The sequence below is a fragment of the Elephantulus edwardii genome, unplaced genomic scaffold (genome assembly GCF_000299155.1).
Source record: "Elephantulus edwardii isolate Elephantulus edwardi_28Jun2011 unplaced genomic scaffold, EleEdw1.0 scaffold00074, whole genome shotgun sequence".
NCBI lineage: Eukaryota > Metazoa > Chordata > Mammalia > Macroscelidea > Macroscelididae > Elephantulus > Elephantulus edwardii.
In genome coordinates this window covers 5,234,213-5,257,867 of record NW_006399824.1, presented here as the reverse complement: position 1 = coordinate 5,257,867, position 23,655 = coordinate 5,234,213, and the positions used below count along the sequence as shown (strand labels likewise).

Genomic DNA, 23,655 nt, shown 5'->3' with positions numbered 1-23,655 from the left:
GGTATACAGAGGTAACTTGTGGTTGTTGTGATGCTAAAAGCTGTGACAATGATGTGCCAAATACTGTAATGGTTACACATGGCAGACAGTGTTTGGTGGAGCTTCCTGATTAAAACAAGCTTGGAAGCAGGGGCACATCCACTTCTGAAATAGCTTGCCTCCAGAAACTTTATGAACATGGAGAAATGACCAAAGTTATACAAGTGTGCAGGTCTTTTGTTCATAGGGTTAATATGAGTCATCTTAAGACTCAACGGCACTTAACAAGAAGAAGCAACAAAGTAGAAGAAACAGGTAGAAAATTACCATCCATCGTGTGTGTGTGTGTGCGTGTGTGTATGTGTGCGCGCACGCGCCATCAAATCAGATCTGACTGGTATAGGAGGAGATTGCCCCTCCTTTTCCAGCAGAGCATCTCATTGATTCGAACCAAATATCTCTAGGATTACAGTGCAGCTTCTTGCCACTAGGCCACCAGAACTCCCTTCATCCATCATTTTTAATTAAGGAATCTAATAACTGAATTGATAGAGTAAATTGTGCTAACTTTGCTTTTTCTCTTAGTGTGCATATGTTACAGATTTGATTTTAGACAGATGAGGCAATGAGAATTTTTAAATAATTTTTTTAGTGACCAGTCTAGTAGCGTTTGGCAAGAGTAACTTTGAAAATTGTCTTCTTTCTTTTCTCTGCCAGTTTTTAGGAGTTTAGGAATGAATGGACCAGAACTGTAATTATCAAGTAGAGGTCACCTAGAATGTATGGTCTACCCAACTGTAAGAGCTCCATATAATAGGAACTCAAAATAGGTTAGCTCACTGGCGTTGGCTGAAAAATTGCCTGTGACTTCATCAATAGCCCCCAGTGAGAGTTAGTGCCCAGAGCCATTAGGACTTTAAGCTCGTTGCCCACTGCCATGGTGTGGACAGCTGAAACCCAGTCCCTGACAGTGACCTGGGACCCCAGGTGATGCTCACCTGCTCACCCCATTCAGCCTCAGACCTTCCTCTCTCTGAAGGTCACTGATACCCGGCCCTGTCGGCAACACTCTTGAGACATTGGAGGGAGGGCAGGCTCTCTTCATCTAAAATAAAACTGCTTTGGGGGGATATTCCCCTGCAATAAAAGATAACCAGAAAACAAAAACAAAAAAGAATAAATTAGCTCAGGCAGACAAGGTTATCACAAATAGTCTAGAATGTAATTGTATTTCTACATAAATTATTCCCTTGTATTGGTTAAAGTAATCATAATGTGCCCTCATTTTTCACACATTTAATTATGGCTATCAGCTGTACATTTCCAGTACCCTAGTTGTGGTGTCCTCTCTCCTTTTCTCCTTGCATTTGAGTAATTTCTGATTGTTTGATCTCACATAAACTATTTCTCATTGCGCTCAGATGATGCTCTCAATAGCATTCATTTTCTGTTGTTGTTGCTGTTGTTGTTATGTGCCGTCGAGTTGTTTGCGACTCGTAGCGACCCTATGTACAACAGCCCTAAACTGTGCTCTATCCTGTGCCAATCTCATTGCCTCTGACACACCCATCCCGATTACCCCAGTCACTGAATCAATCCACCTCATAGAGGGTCTTCCCCTCCTGCGCTGTCCCTCTACTCTACCCAGCATGATGTCCCTCTCTAAAGACCTGTCTCTCCTTACAACATGTCCAAAGTATGCCAGAATCCTTGCCTTCAAGGAGTAGCCTGGTTTAACTGTCTCTAGGATGAATCTGTTTGTTTTCTTGGCAGTCCATTGTACATTCAATACTCTTCTCCAGCACCACAGCTCAAAGGCATCAATTCTCCTTCTATCCTCCCTAGTCATTGTCCAACTCTCTGATGCATAACAAGTGATTGCAAAAACCATGGCCTGTATCAGGCAGACCTTAGTCTCCAGAGAGACACTGTTGCTCTTGAGTACTTTAGAGAGGTCCCTAACCGCAGACTTTCCCATCACAATACGTTTTTTGATTTCCTGGCTGCTGGTGCCAAGAGTGTTGACTGTGGAGCCGAGCAAACTGAAGCTGTGAACAATCTCAATCTCTTCGCCATCCATCCTGATGCTACTGATTGGTCCAGTGGTGAGAATTTTTGTCTTCTTGACATTGAGCCTCAGTCCATATTGAAGGCTGCAGTCCTTGACCCTCTGCAGTAAATGCAAGAGGTCCTCCTCAGTTTCAGCGAGCAAGGTTGTGTCATCTGCATAACACATATTGTTGATGAGGCAATCAATTTTTTAGCCAAAAAGTGAACTCAAGGGGTAATTTCAATTTAAGGTTTAAAGAATGCCTCAAGGTACAGCACTCTCAAATTGTCTTCATCTCTGTGGCTCTAATAGAATCATTGGGAAGGCTAGCTCCTTGCCCTCTAGTCGCCAGGTAGATGGTTGTGTCCTTTTGACTCAGAATTGACTCATAGCTGACCTTCCAGTGGGTTTTCTGATGTAGTAAATTGCGTCCTTCAGTCATGAAGCAGCTAGTGTATTCAAACCTCGTGCTTTTGGAATTGCAGTGCAGTTTCTTACCAGTAGGCCACCAGAACTCCCTCAGTCACCACTAATCTATGTATCCCAATTACATCCACTAGTTCTATAATCTAATTAATCTAATATGATCCCTGAGTCTTTGGCCTCCTTTTTGCCAATGAGTACAATGATTGTTTGATTGCTCTCTCTTTGATGAGGTGAGAAAAATACATGTAAGTAATCCCACGAGACTGTGCTCCTAAACTATCACTGCATACACATAAATACAGCTATATATATGTATTTATTTATATAATATCTCCACATGCATGTCATCATGAGCATTGCAAAATTATGTTTAACAAAAATATCATCTCATCTAGTATACTTCATGTACATTTAATGCTACCTTTCTCATCACCAAAATAACAAAGTTATTTTATAAAGAACAAACTATCTTTGGGGGAAAGAGCCAGTGTTGGTCTCTCTAAATATTTGTTTTTGTCTTCTTATAAAAGTGTGATCAGTCATACAGTTTTGTCCTTTATGATCGTATTATTTGAACAACCTAAGGTCTGTTTGATTAATCCAATAATAGCTCTTTATTTATGGGTGTATGTTGTTGATTGCCATCAAGTTAAGCACAACTCATAGCGACCCTATGAACAAAAGACCTGAAGCTATAACTATAGTTGTTTGTCAAAGTTCATAGTTTCCAGAAGCATGTTGTTAGGAAGTGGATACCTCTCCTGCTTCCAAATAGTATGTAATAGATAGGTACTGTCCTTTGTATGCTGATTCATCTATTGTTCACCGCTCTTTGGTATTTCCATGTTTTTCTATTATGCATATGTTTGTCAGTATCTAGTTTATCTTCATCAGTGTATATTACAGCTAAGGTTTATAACTAGAAGACATCACAATATCTATTTTTAGCTTTTTGAAGCAGTTTGAACCTGCCAACTACTCCGTGGGAGAGACAGTCTTTCTTCCCTTGAAATTTGCAACTTATGAAAATTTCTTGGATGGTCAGCTATGACATATGTTGTTGTTGTTGTTATGTGCCATCGAGTTGCTTGCAACTCATAGCGACCCTATGTACAACAGCCCTAAACTCTGCTCTGTCCTGTGCCAATCGTACTGTCTCTGACCCTCCCATCCCGATTATTCCAGTCACTAAATCAATCCACCTCGTAGAGGGCCTTCCCCTCCTGTGCTGTCCCTCCACCCTCCCAAGCATGATGTCCTGATTCAAGGACCGGTCTCTCCTCACAACATGTCCTCAGAATCCTTGCTTCCAAGGAGCCACCTGGTTTAACCCTTTCCAGGACAAATCTGTTTGTTTTCCTAGCAGTCCATGGTATTCTCAATACTCTTCTCCAACACGACAGCTCAAAGGCATCAATTCTCCTTCTATCCTCCTTGGTCATTGTCCAACTCTGTTATGCATGACAAGTGATTGTGACGACCATGGCCTGTATCAGACGCACCTTAGTCTCCAGAGAGACACCATTGCTCTTCAGTACTTTGGAGAGGTCCCTAACAGCAGACTTTCCCACGGCAATGCACCTTTTAATTTCCTGGCTACTGGTGCCAAGAGTGTTGACTGTGGAGCCAAGCAAACTAAAGCTGTGTACAATCTCAATCTCTTCACCATCCATCCTGATGCTGCTGATTGGTCCAGTGGTGAGAATCTTTGTCTTCTTGACATTGAGCCTCAATCCATATAGGAGGCTGCAGTCCTTGACCCTCTGTAGCAGGTGCTTCGGGTCCTCTTCAGTTTCAGCAAGCAGGGTTGTGTCATCTGCATAATGCAGATTGTTGGTAAATCATCCACCAATCTTGACCCCACATTTCTCTTCATAGAGCCCAGCCTCCCAGATAATCTGTTCTGCATATAGGTTGAAAAGGTATGGAGATAGGATGCATCCCTGGCGTACGCCCTTCCCAATTTTGAACCATGCAGTGTTCCCTTGCTCTGTTCTGAGGCATTTGACTGTGTGGATCATAACAAACTGTGGCTGACTCTGAGAAGAATGGGAATCCCAGAACCCTTGATAGTGCCAATGCTATGACATATAGTAAGCTTAAAATGATATCTTATTTGTGGCTTTGATTTGGATCTCCTTGATGACTCTGACATTGAGCATCTTTTTTCTTTTAAATAAAATTTTTATTTTATACTGGTTTACTAACAAAGTTCATATACATTCTTTTTCATACTGAATCTTTCCTATTTCCTTTACCCACACTTCATTCTACCCATCAAATTATGTGACCCTATGATGACCCACTGCCCATCCTCACCCTTCTGTTCGTACCCTCCCCCACTGAGGTCCTCATACACATTTTACTAGTTATCTTTCTATCTCTGCAATAATGGTTTTATACAGTAATTTGTCTTTATAGGACGGAGTTAGTTCATTTAGCATAATGTTCTCCAGTCCCTCCCAAGTTAGGTACTGTCAGTTCTCCTGCATGCTGCATAGTATTCTATTGTGTGAATGTACCATATTTTCTCAATCCATTCCATTGTGGTTAGACATTTAGATGGTTTCCATGTTCTTGCAATGGTGAACAATGCTGCTATGAACTTTGGTATACAAATCAATGTTAGTGCCTCAGTTATAATTTTCTCGGGGTATATTCCAAGCAGTCGAATAGCTGGGTCATATGAAATTTCTATGTTCAGCCTTTAGCAGAAATGTGAAACTGCTTTCCAGAGTGCTTGTGCCATTTACAATCCCACCAAAAATGTAAAAGAATTCCTATCTCACCACATCCTCTCCAACATTCATTACTTGCTATCCTGTTAAACTTTGCCACTGCTACTGGGGTGAGATGGAATCTCATTGTGGTTTTTATTTTCATCTCTTTTCTTGCCAGTGATTTTGAGCATTTCTTTATATATCTATTGGCCATGGGAATAGTCCTGTGTGAAAAGTCTTACCATGTCTTTTGTCCATTTTGTAATTGTGTTATCTGTCTTTTTTCTTGTAGCGGCCCTGTAGCAGTCTGTAAACTTTAGATATTCGATCCTTGTCTAAAATGGCATTGCCAGGTGTTTGTTCCCAGTCAGTAGCTTTTCTTTTTATTCTATTGGAAAATATTTTTTATGTTCACAGGGATTTAATCTTTAGGAGGTTTCATTCATCATTTTTACCCTCTCTAGATTGTGCACTTTTTTTTTATTATTATTATTTCTGTGTGTGCGTGTACCGTCAAATCAGATCTGACTGGTACAGGAGGAGATTGTCCCTCCTTTCCTGGCAGAGCATCTGGTGGATTCGAACTGTGCTCCTCTGGGATTGTAGTGCAGCTTCTTGCCACTAGGCCACCAGAGCTCCCCAGATTGTGCACTTCTGACTGTATTTGACAGTCTTTTTATATCACAGAATCGACTCTCTAAGCTTGATCTCACTTTACCTCTTATGAACTTTATGGTCTTTCTCCATTGAGAATGATATTGGCTCTTGGGTTTGCATATATTCCTTTCATTACGTTGAGGAAATTCCCTTTTATTCCAATTAGATTTTGTCAAATGCCTTTGCTGCATCAATTGCGAAGATCATATGATTCTTGTCATTTTCTCTGTTAATGTGGTGAATTACGTTACTTGATTTTCTTTTCTTTTTTTTTTTGCATTGTATCTTTTCTTTCTTTTTTAATTATTATTAAATTTTATCAATTTTAATGAACATTTACAGAGATTTTGGGGTTTCATGCATTCATTGTTGCACTATTTTCTTTACCCTCCTCCCTAGTTCGTTCTTCTTTCTCCCCCCTTGAAAGTCTGTTTTAATTGTCCAATTGCCATAGTGCTTGTCAAAGCCTGTTCTGATTAATCTCCTTTGTCAGTGTGTCCTTTGCCATTCCCTATCACTCCTCCCTGAGAGAGACTTCACCCTGATTCATAAGGAAAAGGGGACAGCGTATTCTCTTAGCTACTTCCTGCTGAAAAGGGACACTGTAGGTTTCAGGGTGAAGATCTTCTCTCATTACTCTAAAGGGCCCCTTTGGCAGTAGGAAACACATAGACTATTATGGAGATTGATTTTGGAATTTAGATGCACTGTTATCAATTGTGCTTAGCCGTACATGTTCATATCCTTGAAGATGTATCATGGAAGTGTTGCAGCCTAGAAGACACAAATTTAACTAACAAGTTAAAAGTACATGAGTCAAAAACTAAAAAGCAATAATATTCCAAGTAGAGGCTCTAATAGTGGCACAAATCAAGTTACAGAGGGAAGGTATGGATCCCACTACGCCTTGATGATTTTTTTTTCCTTACCTACTTTGGGACTCTTATTTGCTAGGATTTTGCATCTATATTCATGAGAGATGTGGCCTATAGTTTTCCTTCTTGGTACTATTTTGCCTGGTTTAGGTATGAGGTTTGTACTTGCTTCATAGAATGACTCTGGGAGTGTTTCTTCTTTTCTACTTTTTTTAATAATTGGTAATAGATCTTCATTGAATGTGTGGTATCCATGAAACCATCTTGTCCAGGACCTTTTTTTTTTAAAACCTTCTCATTTTCTTCTTTTATGAGGGGTCTGTTCAAGTGTTCCACATCTGTCCATGTCTACCTGTGTAGGGCATGCATTTCAAGGATTTTGTCTGTTTCTTTTTAGTTTTCAGAGTATAGCTTTTCATAATATTCTAACTTTATAGATTTCATTTCCTCTGCTTTTGTTGTGATGTCACTTCTATCATTTCTTAATCCATTTATCTGTGTCTTCTCTTTTTTTTTCTTTTGTTACGTTTGCCAATAGTTTGTCAATTTTATTGACCCTTTTGAAAAACCAGTTCCTGATCTTATTGATAGTCACAATTGTTTTTCGGTTTTGTATCTCATTGATTTCAGTCTTGTCCTTATAATTTCCTTTCACCTAGAAGCTGTAGGATTAGATTCTTGTTCTTTTTCTATTTGATGAAGGTGTTGCTTTAGATCATTGATTTTTCTTCTTCCCTTTTTATGTATGTTCCTATTGCTATGAACTGCCCCATGAGTACTGCTTTAGCTGTATCAGCTAGATTTTGGTATGTTCTATTTTAATTTGTTTCTATGAACTCTTTAATTTCTTTTATAAACCATTAATGTTCAAGCAGAGAGTTATTTAGTCACTGTGCCCAAGAAAGATAGATATGCAGTGTCTTCCTGTGTCATTTATAGCCTCATGGAACATCAGCTATGAGTCTGTCAATGGCAAACTTTTTTGTTAGCTGAGTGAAGTTTAGATTATTATAGCAAAATAGTTTAATTAATTTAATTGCAAAATAACTTGTGAGAAAACAAATCAAATAATCACTGTAGAAGGAAAGTAGAATCATTTCCTGTTCCATAAGCATAGTATATTTGTTCATTTATTTAGGCTTCCTTTAATTTCTTTCTCAAGGATCTTGGTGAACCTAGATCTTAGAGACTGCTTCAGACTATTTGCTTTATTTCTGAAAAAGTAGAAAGCATGAATATAATCAATAAGCAGGAGTATATAGAAAAAGAAGATTAATAGAAATTTCATTATAGGAGAACTATCAGGTATAATATTTTTTTGTTTTGTTTTTGTAGGTATAATTTTTAATATGTATCACATTTGACCTTCCTCTAAATAGAGTAAAAGGATATATTATTATGAATAATTTTCTATAACAGAAAAGAATTGTGTTGAGGGGTAAGCCGAGTTCCTAAATTTAAGGGCTTTTTGAATGCTGTGGCAAGAATGACAGAAGATAATGATAATGACTAATACAACTGAGTACCAATTATGCTACTGTTAGCTTTGTTTTGATCATTCTGTGTATTTGTAGGATACAAAGGGAGTAAACTTTCCAGACAAGATTTTAAATGGGATGTTTGTTCTGTTCTGACATTTGTAGAAAAGCAAAGCTGGACTGTGTCTTATGGTTAGCATTACTTGGATAAAATACAAACCACTCTGACAGGTATTAATCCTATACAATTAGATATTCTAGAGAAGGAAAATCAATGACATGTATATTTATTGTCAAATTGTTGGCTGAGGAGTTTATCTTTACAGCAAGTCATTGGTTTATATCTGGATACTGCAAGCAAGGTTTAAATTTTCTAAAATGTATTGCCATCAAGTCATAACAGACCCATAGCTGACCCTCCATTGGATTTCTGAGGGTATAATTTATGTGAGAGGAGAGTGTGGTTTATTCTCCAGCAAAAAGTCACCATCTTTGGGTTACCAGTGCAACCCTGTACAGACTGTACAACCCTCTACAGACTATGCCACGGAGCTACTTGTAGTTTTCATGTACTGTTGACTACAACTCATATCAACCGTATGAACAGCTGGTCGGTACCTTGCCCTATCCTGTGCTGTCCTCATGATCATCAATGGACTAGAGCTAACTGTTACTGTCTCTATGTTATACTGTGTTTCTGAAGTTCTTCCTTTGCATCTCTGACCCTCCACCTTTCCCTACTAGCTTGTAGGGTAGCACCATTGGTTTTCCAAGTCTATAAATGGCATAGGAGCAAATCGCCACTGAGGGACTCAGATCACCAAAGGGTAGGGGCCGCTGGAGCACTATACCATCAGAACTCTGTCATCAGAGCCGGATGGATTGTTGTTGGGTCCAGAATCACAGACTGGAGCCTTGCTCTATCCTGTGCCATCCTGGGGGGAAAAACTGTCCTAGCTTTTTGCCAAAGTCTAAACATATACAGTGCAAGCCATGCCCCTTTGGAGAGCTCCTTTTAATCAAACAAAGCCAATCATCGATTTCTAAATCTGTTCATAAGCCACAGCTCATGGAATGCACTCTCTTTGGGGATCAGGGCCATGTTGACATACCACATTAACCATGACACCACAGCTTTCTCTTTGTCTTGGGATATTCTCTAGGCATGTTGTGTGGCAGCAACGAACAAGAGTTCTTAAGGGCTTAAAGTAGCAATTTTCAAAAACCTAGTCACAGATAACATCCATTGCACTCAACTTCAGCTTTGTTGTTCCTAAAACTTAATAAATTGTGTTACCTTTTTTATTTTTAGGTTATAAGAAGAAGCAGTGAAGAAGAAAAAGTTCTTTGCCTGGTCCGGGATGCTCCAGGTCACCGTTGTGCTAAGTCTGTGATTGTGGTGCTTATCATGTTGTGGGAAGGCATCCCTCCACACATTGCTGACAGTTTATACTCGGTGCTCACTGAGAGTCTTAAGCTATACAGCGGTCATCCCACAGACCGAAGATGTACCTTCAATAATGCGTGAGCTATCCTGTTGTGTCCTTTGGGGCATACAGATTTCTATATCTTATTATATTAAATTGCTAATTAATCTCAAATTAATATTTCATGAGGGCAGAATTTTGGGATAAAGAGAGAAATGACTGCACAGTAAGTTAAAACCCCTTCAGAATTCCATTCTGACAACACATTGAATACCTTCTATTCCTATTAGTAGAAAATATACTCGTTTTACTAAAATCTATTACATTTTTATATACAGATTGTATAAATGTTATTCTCTTGAGTCACAATCATAAAAAGGCTTTGTGGTTGGTGCTTTAATGTTACAATCTGTTACGCTGAAACTCATTGCTACATCATTGTGTCAGTCTATCTTTCTCTATCCTTTTTAAGCATAGGCAATAGCTATACTTTGATATTCTGAATTTCATTCCTACAGTAATATTAGTAAAGTAATTAATAAAGTTTTTGTTGTTCCCAGAATTCTCACTGCTTTTCTTAGCCATTCTTCTAACGTTAATCTATGAATTATCTCTGACCAACATGAAAAAGAAAATTAAACAGAAGAAATACACTATTATGGAATCAGTTCCAATTTATAATGACACATTTGTGTGCACTGTGCAATTTTTATACTCCTTCCTATATAAGAATATTTTCCACCTTCTAATAAGTTCCAGCTTTCAAAGGTGATATTCTTTTGAGATATTCTTTTTCTGTCATAATCATTTACAATGGCATTTAGTTTCTCTTTCTGATTTTGTGGGGGTTTTTTTGTTTGTTTGTTTGTTTCTTTTTTTAGTTTTGTGTTTTATTTATTTAAGAAGTTCAGGCCTTGACTGCATATTTCTGCAGTGGGTACAGACACTCTTTTCACTGCTGCTTCTTGGTCTTCAGGTTCTCCTCATGCTTGTTGAGCCTTCGGCTCATGGCACGTGTTTTCTTGGGCCGCAGATCCAGGGTTTTGTACTTATTACCCTTATAGTATTTTCTGAGGTTCTCCTTCTGTGTCTGGTTAATAACAATGAAAACACGGGCAACGGATTTTAAGACAACTCGGATTTTGGAGAGCTTAGCACCGCCTGTCATTTTGGCTGGGAAAGCTCCACTTTCAGATTGTCCAGCTGTTTTAACAGCTCCTCCTTCTTCTTGCCGCGAAGGTGCCGAGCTTTGATTTTGGCCATGGCTGAGCGATAGAACCTTCTGATTTTGTTATGCTATGTCATATTTTTGTTATGTTATGTCTTATTTTTTAATATATCATCAAATATGTATATAATGTTCCCTAGTATAAATCTAGAGACCTCTTGTAATGTAGTCCATAGAGAATTGCACCTCTGTCTTCAGGTCCTTATTACCTCTCTGCCTTTTTAATCCAGCAGGGAAGGAAACTGCATGAGAAAGATGGGCAATCTCCTATCATGTGCTTTACAGATGATTTGAATCTAGATTTCTCCCCCATGGTCACGTGTTCATCTAGTATTTGTTTTAGTATAATTTTTTTAATTAAACTTATTTCCATTCACCCTAATACAGAATACTAAAAAATACTCTTCCCCTTTGTATGAACTCTTGATGTCACATTTCATTTAAATTATATATGCAGGCGAGCTCTGGTGGCCTAGTGGCAGGAAACTGCACTGCAATCCCAGAGGTGCGAGGTTCAAATCTACCAGATGCTCTGCTGAAGCAGGAGGAACAATCACCTCCTGTACCAGTCAGATCCAATTTGACGGTACACACATAAAATAAATAAATAAAATTTAAAAAAATTATATATGCAGCTGAATTTCAATTATATATCCTTATACTACTTTTTTAAAACTACAATGGCTTTATAATTTAATTTTGGTAACAGTGAGCTCCACCCCTTCTCATGAATTAGTGGTATTAAGCACTGATTCCTTCTTTAAAATTGTGTTTTGAGTAAAATTTTATAAAACAAGATGGATTTTCATTCAATTATTCTGATACAATGTATAATTGTAATATCCACAATGTATCAGCTTCTCATTTCCATAAATTCCAGTTCTTGTGTCTTCTGAGCTTTCTCTGACCACATTTTTCTCTTTTGATCTTATGTGGTTGGTTATTTTGATGAGTGAGTGACACTTTAATGTACTGGTTCATGTTATTGCCTTGTCTATATTTTTGCTGAAAGGTGAACCAAGCAAGGTGAGATTTATTGCCAATTAAATAGGCCATAATTTCTATTGGCCTGAAATTGTGACCTTTTTTATGTCTTTCAGTTACCCATTTCCCTTTACTGGTCAGCAGTGGTAGCCAGATATAATCTAGTTCTTCTGGTCTTGGGGTTGTGAAGGTTCAGTTTCCACTGGACTGACTGATGGTTTTCTTCCTCTTTTTTTGACATTTCTGAGTGCAGGTCCCATCCTCTAAGTTACTTCTGTATAATAAAAATCTAATACTTTTAGAAAATACTATGGTCAAATCTACACTTCTTATTCACTGTCACTGCTTTCTCAGTAGTATACGGAGCCATTTTTTTTTTTCTTAAACAACAGTCAGTGCAAATACAATGTTGTTGTTGTTGTTGTTGTTATGTGCCGTAGAGTCACCTGTGATTCATAGAGACTCTGTGTACAACAGCCCTGAACCCTACTCTACCCTTCCCATCTCACTGACTCTGATACACCTACCCACATTACCCCAGTCACTGAATCAATTTACCTCATAGAGGGTTCTTCTCTCCTGTATTGTCCCTCCACCCTCCCAAGCATGATGTCCTTTTCCAAGGACTAGTCCCTCCTTGCAATATGTCCAGTGCATGTCAGATGAAACTTCAGGACTTGCCTCTAAGGAACAGCCTGGTTTAACCCTCTCTGGGATGAACCTGTTCATTTTCTTAGCAGTCCATAGTATATTCAATACTCCAACACCACAGCTCATAGGCATCAATTGTCCTTCTATCCTCTCTAGTCATTGTCCAGTTCTCTGATGCATAGCAAGTGATTGCATGGCCTATATCGGACACACCTTAATCTCAAGAGTGACACCATTGTTTTTAGTACTTTGGAGAGGTCCCTAAAGAAGACTTTCCCATTATAAAATGTCTTTGAATTTCCTGGCTGCTGGTGCCAAGAGTGTTGACTGTGGAGCCATGCAAACTAAAGCTGCTAACAACCTGAATTTCTTCACCATCCATCCTGATACTAGAAATTGGTCCAGTGGTGAGAATCTTTGTCTACTTTATATTGAGCCTCAATCTATATTGAATGCTGCAGTCCTTGACCTTCTGCATTCTGCAGCAAGTGCTTCAGGTCCTTCTCAGTTTCAGCAAACAGGGTTGTGTCATCTGCATAACGCAGCTTGTTGATGAACCTTCCTCTAATTCTGATGCCACATTTCTCCTCATAGAGCCCAGCCTCCCAGATAATTTGTTCAGCATATAGATTGAAAAGGTATGGAGATAGGACACATCCCTGGTGTACACCCTTCCCAATTTTGAACCATGCCGTATTTCCTTGCTCTGTTCTGACAACTGTCTCCTGGTCCAAGTATAGGTTCCACATTAGCATGATCAAGTGTTCTGGGATTCCCATTCTTCTCAGAGTCAGCCACAGTTTGTTGTATCCACACAGTCAAACACCTTTGCATAATCAATGAAACACAGAGAGACATTCTTCTGGTACTTCAAGATGAAAATTCACATGTTGTACTAAGTGGTCTTTTCTCTTTGTAAAAAAATCTAATATTCTGTGTGTTTTATGGTATTAACATTGAAGAGGATAATAATTTTATCTGAAATTGCTCAGTTTTGTTTGTTGATTGATTCCTTCAGAGTAATTTTAACTTGGGCATTGTTAACAGGAACACTTCACACTGGACATTAACTGAAACCAATTTATGTGTTGGAAACTGTTTAAAAACACTGTGCAAAAGCTCTGTTTAAGCCTCTCACAATTTTCCCCTCATTTCCTTGTGTTCCATTTTTTAAAATTCAACCTTTTATTCTTTGTTCTTATACTTCTTCCATTTGAAGGAATATTGAGGTTTGTTCTATAAGTTTAGGACAGAGTTTCTGTTGGCCTCACAGAAGCCTAGATTAGTCTGCCTTGCTAAGAATGTTCCTTTGCTAGTCTTGGCAGGACACCTTTCAGAGCTGAGCAGTGTGAAATGCCCAAGGATGAGTGTGGATAAGGTAGCTACATACTGTTATCATTGTATATATAAGGGACTTGAGTATACAGGAATTTGAGTCTAATAAAAATGGGATTCATGCCACTGTGTCCTCTAGGTCCATCTATTTTGTTGTGGGTTGGTTTGTTTTTTGTTTGGTTTTTTTTATTTTTTTTTCTTATTTACTCATGTGCTGTCAAATTAGATCCAACTGGCACAGGAGATTGCCCTTCTTTCTCCAGCAGAGCATCTGGTAGATTTGAACCACATGCCTTTGGGATTACAGCACAGCTTCTTGCCACTAGGCCACTAGAGCTTCCTCCTTCTGTTTCTTAAACTCCTTGTTTATGGCTATCTGTTATACCATTGTATGTGTACTGCACATGCGCTTCTCTATTCCTTCATCGACAAGCAGGTAATGGTTGTTTTTCCTTTTGCTATTGTGAATAAAGCAGAAATAATCATAGGTTTGCATAAGTCAGACAGCTCACATGTCAAGGCTCTATAGGATATACACCTACCATATACCATATTTTGACTTACCTTTGTTTGTAGAACTTTTGTTTTCTATACTGGTCTTTTTCTAGCCTTTCAGAATTTAAAAATAAACATGGGTTTCTCTCTACATTTCTGTATTCCTCTCTCTATATATATGTTTTTAGAAACATCCCTAGGAACATTATTGAAATAGTCTTTCCATCCCCTTTTTCTCTTGCAACATTCATAGATGCTTGCTTTAGAACAGACAATGATTTCACATAAAACATCAATCTTATTTTAGAGAATGAAGAAGTTGCTCTTACTAGGACCAGATCCAAGTAAATTTCTTTCCCTTCTCATCCTTGTTAAATTTAAAAACAAAAGAAAGAAAGCATTTAAAGGGGTCTGGTGGCCTAGTGGCAAGAAGCTATGCTGCAATCCTGAAGATGTGTGATCCGAAGAATCCACCAGATACTCCATTGGAGAAGGAGGGGCAATCAATCCCCTCCTATGCCAGTCAGATCTGATTAGAGAAAGATTTTTGTAATATTTAAGTTCAAAGAGCTTGATCTATGTAAGTTCCTTTACACTAAATCATAGTAAAGCAAGAAAGTATTTGAGACTAGATTATTTGACTGTATGTATTTTTAATATTGCATGCAATGCAAATAGATTATCAGAAGTCGTATCTTCCTTTATTGGTTAACTCCATTTAAATGACTATCTTACAGGAGGACTTGTACATGTCAGGGAACTGATCCAGAGACTTGTGGAGTTTCATTCTCTTTTGGCTGTTCATGGAGTATGTTTTATAATGGTTGCAAATTCTCTAAAAGTGCCAATCCCAGAAAATTTCGAGTTGACCCCAGTTATCCTTTACATGTAAGTAAGTTTCCATTTATCTTTTTTAATTGCAGAATGAGTATATGTATGTATATATATATTTTTTTTTCATTAACAACATTGAAAATCAAATACTTAAATAGTATTGCTATAGTAAATGGGGGAAATATTAAATATTTCTAAACACATTTTTAAACTACCAACTCAAATTGTAAATATGCCTTCTCCTGTCTTCTAACTCCCTTGCCCAAAAGGCAATAACTATTGAAAGAATTTAGAATTTTATATACACACAATAAGGATAACTACAGCCATTTTCCAACATTTCAAAGACTTTTCATTTCAAAGTTTACTACCCACAGAACGTCTATGAAAGAATTGGTCCACGTGGTGCATCAAGAAAAAGATTTAAGAATTCTGGACGAATTAGTGCGAGTCACATGAAAGTGGTAAGCTTCCATACTGTTTAAATAAGTTGACTACATGTTGGGGTTTTGTTTGTTTGTTTGTTTGCTTGCTTGTTTGTTTGTTTTTTGTAAAAAAAATTTATATTTAGAATTAGCCAGCTGGACTCAGTTTAGATGATCCCAGTTTTGTTGGCAACATCCAAAGCATCATAGTCAGGAGCAAGTCGAACATAGGCCTTCTTCTCTCCATTAGGTCTAATCAAAGTGTTGACCTTGGCCACATCAATGCCATAGAGCTTCTTTACAGCTTGTTTGATTTGGTGCTTGTTGGCCTTGACATCCACAATGAACACAAGTCTGTTGTTATCGTCTATCTTCTTCATGGCTGACTCAGTGGTCAGGGGAAATTTCATAATGCCATAGTGGTCAAGCTTGTTTCTCCTGGGGACGCTCTTCTGGGGTTATTTGGGCTGCCTTCGGAGTCTCAGGGTCTTAGGGCACCGGAAGGTGGGTGACGTGCAGATCTTCTCTTTTTTTGGCTGTGGATGCCCTTCAGGACTGCCTTCTTGGCCTTTAATGCCTTTGCTTTGGCTTCAGTTTGGGGAGGGGCAGAGGCTTCCTTCTTTGCTTTTGGCGCCATCTTCATAGCGACCACCTGTATTTTTTAAAACAAAGTAACAACCCCCTAGTAGAGTTGCCTAAATTGGGTGGAGGGAATAGGATTATACAATAAGGGTTTGATTAGATGCAGCAATTAATAACATTAATCAATTGTAATATTATAAAACAAACTTGTCTATGAGTGATTGAAAATGACAGTATTCTTTTTTTAGACTAATTAGTCTGACATTACCAAACAATGAATCAAATGAAGTATTGTATATTTTCTGCATCATTCTACTAATAATGAAACATACTCAGTCTACCAGCGTTAAACTTACAGTAATTCTTGTATTTATATTAATATACTACAATGAATACAAATATCTGCATTGTTTGGCATGCCAAACCAAAGGCCATCAGTTGATCTGAGGGGAAAAGATGAGCAGTCTTCTCCCATGAAATTTATAGCTTCTGACTCAATGGCTACATACGAACAACAACATCATCTTTATGACGACAATTGAATGGAAAACACTAATTTATAAATTAAGCATTTATTACATACAAGAACATGAATCAGTAGAAAAACAAAAAGATGTTATAAATGATACTTTGCATTATCTAAAAGACTTTCTCTGTCCCCATTGCCTTCTTATTAAACATTGTTGTATAGCTTGGGGTTTTAGAATTCTTTTTTGTATTCTAGAGGTGATTTTATCCACATGGAAAGCTGTCTGTGTTGATGGAATCACTGTCCACTACGTTCCTCCTTTTATCTTTTCTTTAAAATAATTTTAAATTTACTAATTGCAATATGATTCAAAATATCTCTGTAGAAAACTATTAAAATGATCTTTCAACTGAGTTTTCCCCATCTCCTCCTCTCTGCTTCATATTTTGTCATAAGTAACATTGTTAATAGAGACATTGTCACTCTCAAAATATATCCAGTTTCTAGATATGCATCTCACAACCTTACCAAAGTTTGTTTGTGGCCTTTCTGTAAAAGTGGCTCATTTCATTTGAGGAAAGCAGCAAATTTGAACCTCAGCCCACGATCTGATACCTGGCATGTGCTTTACTTAGCTAGTTCTCCATTCTCTTCTACACATTATGTAAAATTTGTTCTTAGAAATCTCTTTAAAACAGAAAGAGTGACTTTAAATGTGCATGTTGTCAGGTATAACTCTAAGTGATCCTGTGAACAACAGTTTACACTAAGTTCCACCGTACTCAGGATCTCTGATATGGTCAAACTCATTGCTATAGTCACAGTGTCCAGTTCATCTTGTTGGAGATCTTCCTCTCTTTCTCTGACTCTCCAGCCTTCCCAGCATGGTGTCCTTTTCCGAGGACTCACCCCTCCTGACGTTTCACCATCTTTGCCTCTAAGGAGTACCTTGTTGCACTTTCTTCTTGACTTACTTGTTTCTTTTATAGTCCATGAGCGTATTCAAATCACAACCCTAAGGCATCAAATCTTTTTTCAGTCTTTCTTATTCACTGTCCAACTTGATTGCAAGTAATTTTGTGTAATCAATGATTTCTTTACTGAAAATACCTTTTTAACAAAACATAAATGGTAACTATACACCATCGGATCTTACCCAGTGGACTCTGATTCACTAGATCTGAGCAGAGTTCACATTGTACTGAAGGCAGTGGCAAAAAATAAGGCCCCAGGAATTGCTGATGGAATAGTAATTGACATATTTCAACAAACAAACAAATATATCCTGGATTTGCTCACTGGTCTATGCCATGAAATTTGGAACAGCTGCTTGGCCAACTGATAGGAAGAGATCTGTAGTGTTCCTATACACCATACAGTGATCCTTCTGTATGTGGAAATAATCTAAACCATATCAATTAATACTACATGCAAGTAAAATTTGGCTGAAAAAAAATGCTGAAATGACTCATAAAGGTACATGATAGGATATTGCCAGAAAGTCAAAAGAGTCTTAGAAGAAACCTTAAAATTAGAGGTACTACTGATTTCAGATAGATTTTTACTGAAAGAAAATTATAGAAAGATACTTATGTGTGTTTTCTGTAGCTGGGTACTACTACATATTTAATGACTGACTCATCACCCTCATGGCATTTTTCAGAGGCTATTAGGCACACAGGTGCATGTCCATCTTTCGCCCACAGGAAAGCTGAATGAACTGCATGTCTTTGGGTTGAATACAACACCTTACCTACTAGGCCACAGAGCGCATGGCTCCTATGTGAACCATGTGTAATTCATGTGTAATGTCCAATACTATGCTTTTTCTCTTTAAAAATAAGCAGAAGTGTAACGTCAAAATGTATTTCTATTTTAAAAGGAGCTCTGATAGCCTAGGATAAGAAGCTGCATTGTGATCTCAAAAACATGTGGTTCAAATCCACAAGCTGCTCCGGAGGAGAAGGATAGGCAATCTCCCCTCCATTTGATTTACTGCCTCTAAAATCTCCCTGAAAGCTCAGCTATGAGTCAATTCCAACTCAACAGCATACAGCATTCTAATCATGTTTCTATTTTTAAATGTTAAATTTAACCATGCAAGGACCGACAATAGTTTTGAAAAAATGGTAAATTTTCTTTTCTTTTTTTTTTTTAATAGGAAAAAAAAATTGAAGAGCATTTGCAGTATTTGGCTACACTATTAGGTCCAATTTATAAGCAGTTTGCCCCAGATGCTTACCAAAATCAGGTACGTTTATAGTCTTACATAATTTCTTTGAGCATTGCTAATTACTGTTAATTAATGTGTTTGTTGTTGTTGTTAAGTGCCGTCAAGTCATAGACCACTCATAGCAACCCTATGAATGAAAAGACCTGAACACTTGTATAATTTTCATCGTTTCTCCAGGTTCATAGGGTTTCTGGAGGCAAGCTATTTCAGAAGTGGATGCCACTGCTGCTGCTAAGCTTGTTTTAATCAGGGACCTCCACCAAACACTGTCCTCCATGGGTAACCATTATCACATTTGACACATCAGTGTCACAGTGTTTAGCATCACAGCAACCACGAGTTACCTCTGTACAGCAAATGGACAGACCAGTGCTATACCACTTAGAAGAATGTTTGACCAAAAACAGTTAAAACCAGGCCTGAGGACTGCAGATTAAAATCACCCAAATAATGTGCTTACATATGTAATTATGTAAGTCTGTTTTTATTAGAAACAACCAACAAACCAAGAATTAAAATGCCATCACTTACTAAATTATGTAAGCTTACTTAATGCTGTATGATTGAAAGACAGAAAGCTTTGCATCCAAAATTAAGAACAAGAGAAGGATGGGTTCCCCAGCCACCTCTGTTCAATGTAAACAAAATAAGTGGAATTGCACATCGAAACCTAGAAAGCAGCACTCTGTGTCTAAAGAATGAAAGACTTTCTACTGTTAAGATGACAAATCCTGATCATAGTGAGCACATGTATTGCTGAGTACCAAGCAAACCACTAGCACTCTTTTATACTCAGACGTGGGAGAATAAAAGTCTCTGAAATGATTTATATGACACCCTGGTGGGACAGTGGTTGAGCTCTTGCTCATAAATTCCTTGATTCCCATTTTAAATTCTCCACATTCTCAAAGTCTGAATGTTACTAGGCCACCATCCATTCGGTACTATAATCCAGTTTCATCTCAGAATTCCCAAGAAGTAAGTGATCTGGGAACATGATCAGAAAAGGTTTTATCTGTGATTTTTCCCTTTTTACTTAATGCTGTGTCTCATACTTTGTTTTTCAGGTGCAAAATGAACATCTTGCCCCTGAGTGTCGACTTGGCAACAAAGAGGGTCGTCCTTTCTCTGGGGTCACTTGTTGCCTGGACTTCTGTGCGCATCCCCATAAGGACAGTCAAAACATGAGTAACGGAAGCACTGTGGTACGTACCTGTGAGACCTCCAATTCTAAATGCTCCATCACCTTGGTCCTTGGCTGTGATTTACTAAGCCCAGGAACTACCTTTTCTCTTTTTTAACTACTTGATTCATATATTTACTTCTGGTACATTTGGTAGTTGATAATGAGTACATGATTATTGGTATGTAAAAAGCTACTTAATGCTTTCTTTTTTGCCATGATGTATGTCAATGAATTTGAAAGGAAATTGTGGCAAATTCTTCAAGTTGAATGGATATTATTTATTAATGCCTTAGGTAGTACTTTATATAGTACCGTTAATACGCTAATTTTACCAACTATACTTTTCTTCTGGTATTCCTACTACATTTACAGTTATAAACATACTGACAGTCCTATAGTTGTCAGTCAAAGTATAGTTTAGACAGATATCCTAATTAAAAATCATGGAATAATTCTTTTGTCGATGAAATAACTTTCCTCCAAGTAATTATTTTTCCCCTTTTACCTTGTAAAGCAAAAATTAGAAATTGCCTCTGTATTTGCTAATTCATATGGCTTCCTCCCAAATTTGAAACCCTTGTTATGACATGCTTTATTGATTATAAGGTTATAATCAGATCAATCCATAGCCAGAATCCTTCCTTGTTTTAGCAGTAGAATTTTGTCCATTATTAAGGAGTCGAGTGAAATTCTAATGAGTGGAGATGAGTCCTTTTCATAAAAGCTGAGGGAATTCCATCTAATTATTGTTATTTCTATGTGGTAATGATATGCAGATCTGTCCTCATACGTAGTGCCTGGTTCATCATCATCATTCTGCCAATATAATTATCCTGAATTCTGAATATGACCCACATCTGGATCAGGTTTCTAGCCGATTTACAGATATTCATAATCTAGGATATAATTATTGGCAGAATGATGATGATGAACCACCCATATGTAGCTCAGAGCTATACTGTAGTTGTATGCCCTTTTGAGCCTCTTTGTGTTCTTTGATCCTGATACTAAAGATGCTTATGGAACATAAGCTTTACCCTTGGTGCTTGTGATCATTCGTGATTTCTTCCATCTCTAAATTCCTGCATCTTGAATTTTTACCACTAACTCTGCTTCCATTCCGTTTGTTTACTCGGTCTTGATAGTTAAGTTCTTCTAGTCTGAATTTTTATTCTCCTTAAGAATAAATGTTCTCCATAGGGAAAAATAAAATTTCTTATAGAAAGCAGCTCCGATGGCATAATAGTGCGCTGTTCTGCAATCCCAGAGGTACATGGTTTGAATCGACCAGCTGCTCTATGGGAGAAGGATGGGAAACCTTCTGCCATGTGATTTACTCCCTCTGAAAACCCACCGGAGTGTCAGTTATGGGTCAGTTCAGACAACATATTGATATTTCCATCATACCCCCGTGAGACAGTAGCCCTTATTCATCCTTCCAACCAGGAATAAAACTCACCCTCATGGCAAATAACCCCTTCGAATAACAAACCATGTAAGGCCAAAAGAGCAAGTTTTGCCCAAGAATAAAACCCAGAAGGCTAAGAGGAATACGATAGGAGGACAACTTTGAATTAAATTATGATATATAATTAATGTTAGAGATCAAAATGAGTATGAATTGTCATATTAAAAAGCAATTTACTTTGTAAATTAGCTGACTTTTTAATCAGCTCACAATAAAGAAATCATTTTAACAGACTTTGCCACTGGGTGTATTCTAACTCAAAGTAACACTCCTTTGGGTTGCCAAGGCTTAATAGATTCAAACCAATGCTATCTACCAACAAATACAGTTCAACTGAATCATAATTCACTGCCATTGTGTCAGAACTGACTCGTAGCTGCCCCTTTTAATAGTAACCGGGTAAATCCATCTAGTTAAGGATAGTCCTCTCTTTCACCTATATACCATTTTAGCATGATTTGGGGTTTTTTCTCCTGGTTACAAGCTGAAGAAAGTGTAAGTCAAAAATGTCACTATTTTATCAGTCTTGGGTTTTATTGAATATGCAAAGACATTTGACTGTGTGTAGGGGGCATAACAAATTTTTGCTAACATTTAGAAGAATGATAATAACCTCAAAATACAAGTTATGCTCAGACAAAACCCAAGAGACCAAGAAGCATTTATCTGAAACAGAACAAGGATTGGCATCATGGTATTGCTACTAGTTGTTGTTGTTAGGTGCCATTGAGTCTGACTCCTAGTGACCTTATGAATAAAAGATCTGAACCTTGTCTCATCCTATGCCTTTTCTTAACATCCCTTAATATATACTTCAACCCATTGCTATAGTCACTTTGTTGACCTATTTGGTTGAGGATCTTTATCTCTTTCACTGACTTAACTACCTTTCCAAGCATGGCTCACTTTTCTAAGAAAAGAACCTTCCTAACAACATGCTCAAAGTATGTGAGGTGAAATTTCATCATTCTTTCCTCAAAGGAACACCCTGGTTCCAAGATATATTTGTTCGTTCTTTTCACAGTCTATTTAGTACTCTTCTGTCACATCAAAATTCATCAACTTCAGTTCTACTTCTTTCATCTTATTCCTTGTCCAATTCTTCGATAGCAAACAAGTGACTGAAATGACCATTGCTCCTTAGCACATTGGAAAAGTCATTCATTCATAGTCGACCTTCCTTTGGAACTAAATTTTAGAGTACAAAGTGCAGCTAGGGACATTTGTTTCCTTTTTTGTTTTGTTTGTTTTTGTTTTTTAAATTAATTTTATTGAAAGTTTACGGAGACTTTGGATTTCTATTTATTCATTGTTGCACTTTTCTCCCTGTCCCCCCTCCCCCCAGGACATATGTTTTCAATAGTTAGGGTTAGGGCGTTTGTTAATGAGTATACAGCTCCATAATAATTTTTCATAATTTAGGCAATGTCGTAATAATTGTGTACTAAAAGAAGATTTCATATGTATAAGGGAAAAATAATGTAATTATGTTAAAAGTACAATATTTCCTTATAAACAACTGATACTATATTAAAATTCAGTTATATTTCAGTGGCTTGACATAGCGTTTATTTCTCTAAATTAATTGAAAATTAAAATATTCCCTTTTCACAACGAAGGGTGTTAGAAATAAACAATAGTAAAAGAGCCTGTATTTCCCATTTCCTGTTTTCTTCCTGTCAGGTATGTACTTTAACACGAGAAGATAACCGCTCCATGGGAGTTGTTCCCCAGGATGAGCAGCTCCATGTGCTCCCTTTTTATAAACTTGCAGGCACAGATGAGTATGGCTCAAAGGAAGGATTCGAAGCCAAGGTCAAATCTGGGGCCATTGAGTTCCTAACACCTTCCTGTCAAAAAAAACCTTGTTTTTCTGCTCCAATTCCTCGTTGTGAGATCAATAAGAAGAAGGCATCGAAGCGGGCATCAAAGACGACTTCGGCTTGCTCACCCAAGATACGAGCAGTGGAGAAGAGCGAAGCAACTAACAACTGTAAGATTTCCTCACTGTCACATATGAGGGCTTGAGATCTGGGACATTCACTGGCAGAATTGTCTGGACTTTGCTTTTCACCATCTTTATTCTCTTAGAAGATGTGACTGAAAGAAACTTTCTGTCCATTCTGAACCTTTATTTCTATTAAAAGCAAAAC

At 37.7% G+C, this 23,655-nt stretch overlaps 1 protein-coding gene across 1 annotated transcript in view; it reads left to right on the top strand.

Annotated features, from left to right (window-relative positions):
* Nucleotides 1–23,655, top strand: part of TET1 (tet methylcytosine dioxygenase 1) — a 116,464-nt gene that overhangs the window by 91,142 nt on the left and 1,667 nt on the right. The window contains exons 6-10 of the mRNA XM_006889049.1: nucleotides 9,498–9,709; nucleotides 15,043–15,193; nucleotides 18,777–18,866; nucleotides 19,916–20,053; nucleotides 23,186–23,495. Of these exons, the coding sequence (XP_006889111.1) occupies nucleotides 9,498–9,709; nucleotides 15,043–15,193; nucleotides 18,777–18,866; nucleotides 19,916–20,053; nucleotides 23,186–23,495 (901 nt within the window). The remainder of the gene's footprint in view (nucleotides 1–9,497; nucleotides 9,710–15,042; nucleotides 15,194–18,776; nucleotides 18,867–19,915; nucleotides 20,054–23,185; nucleotides 23,496–23,655) is intronic.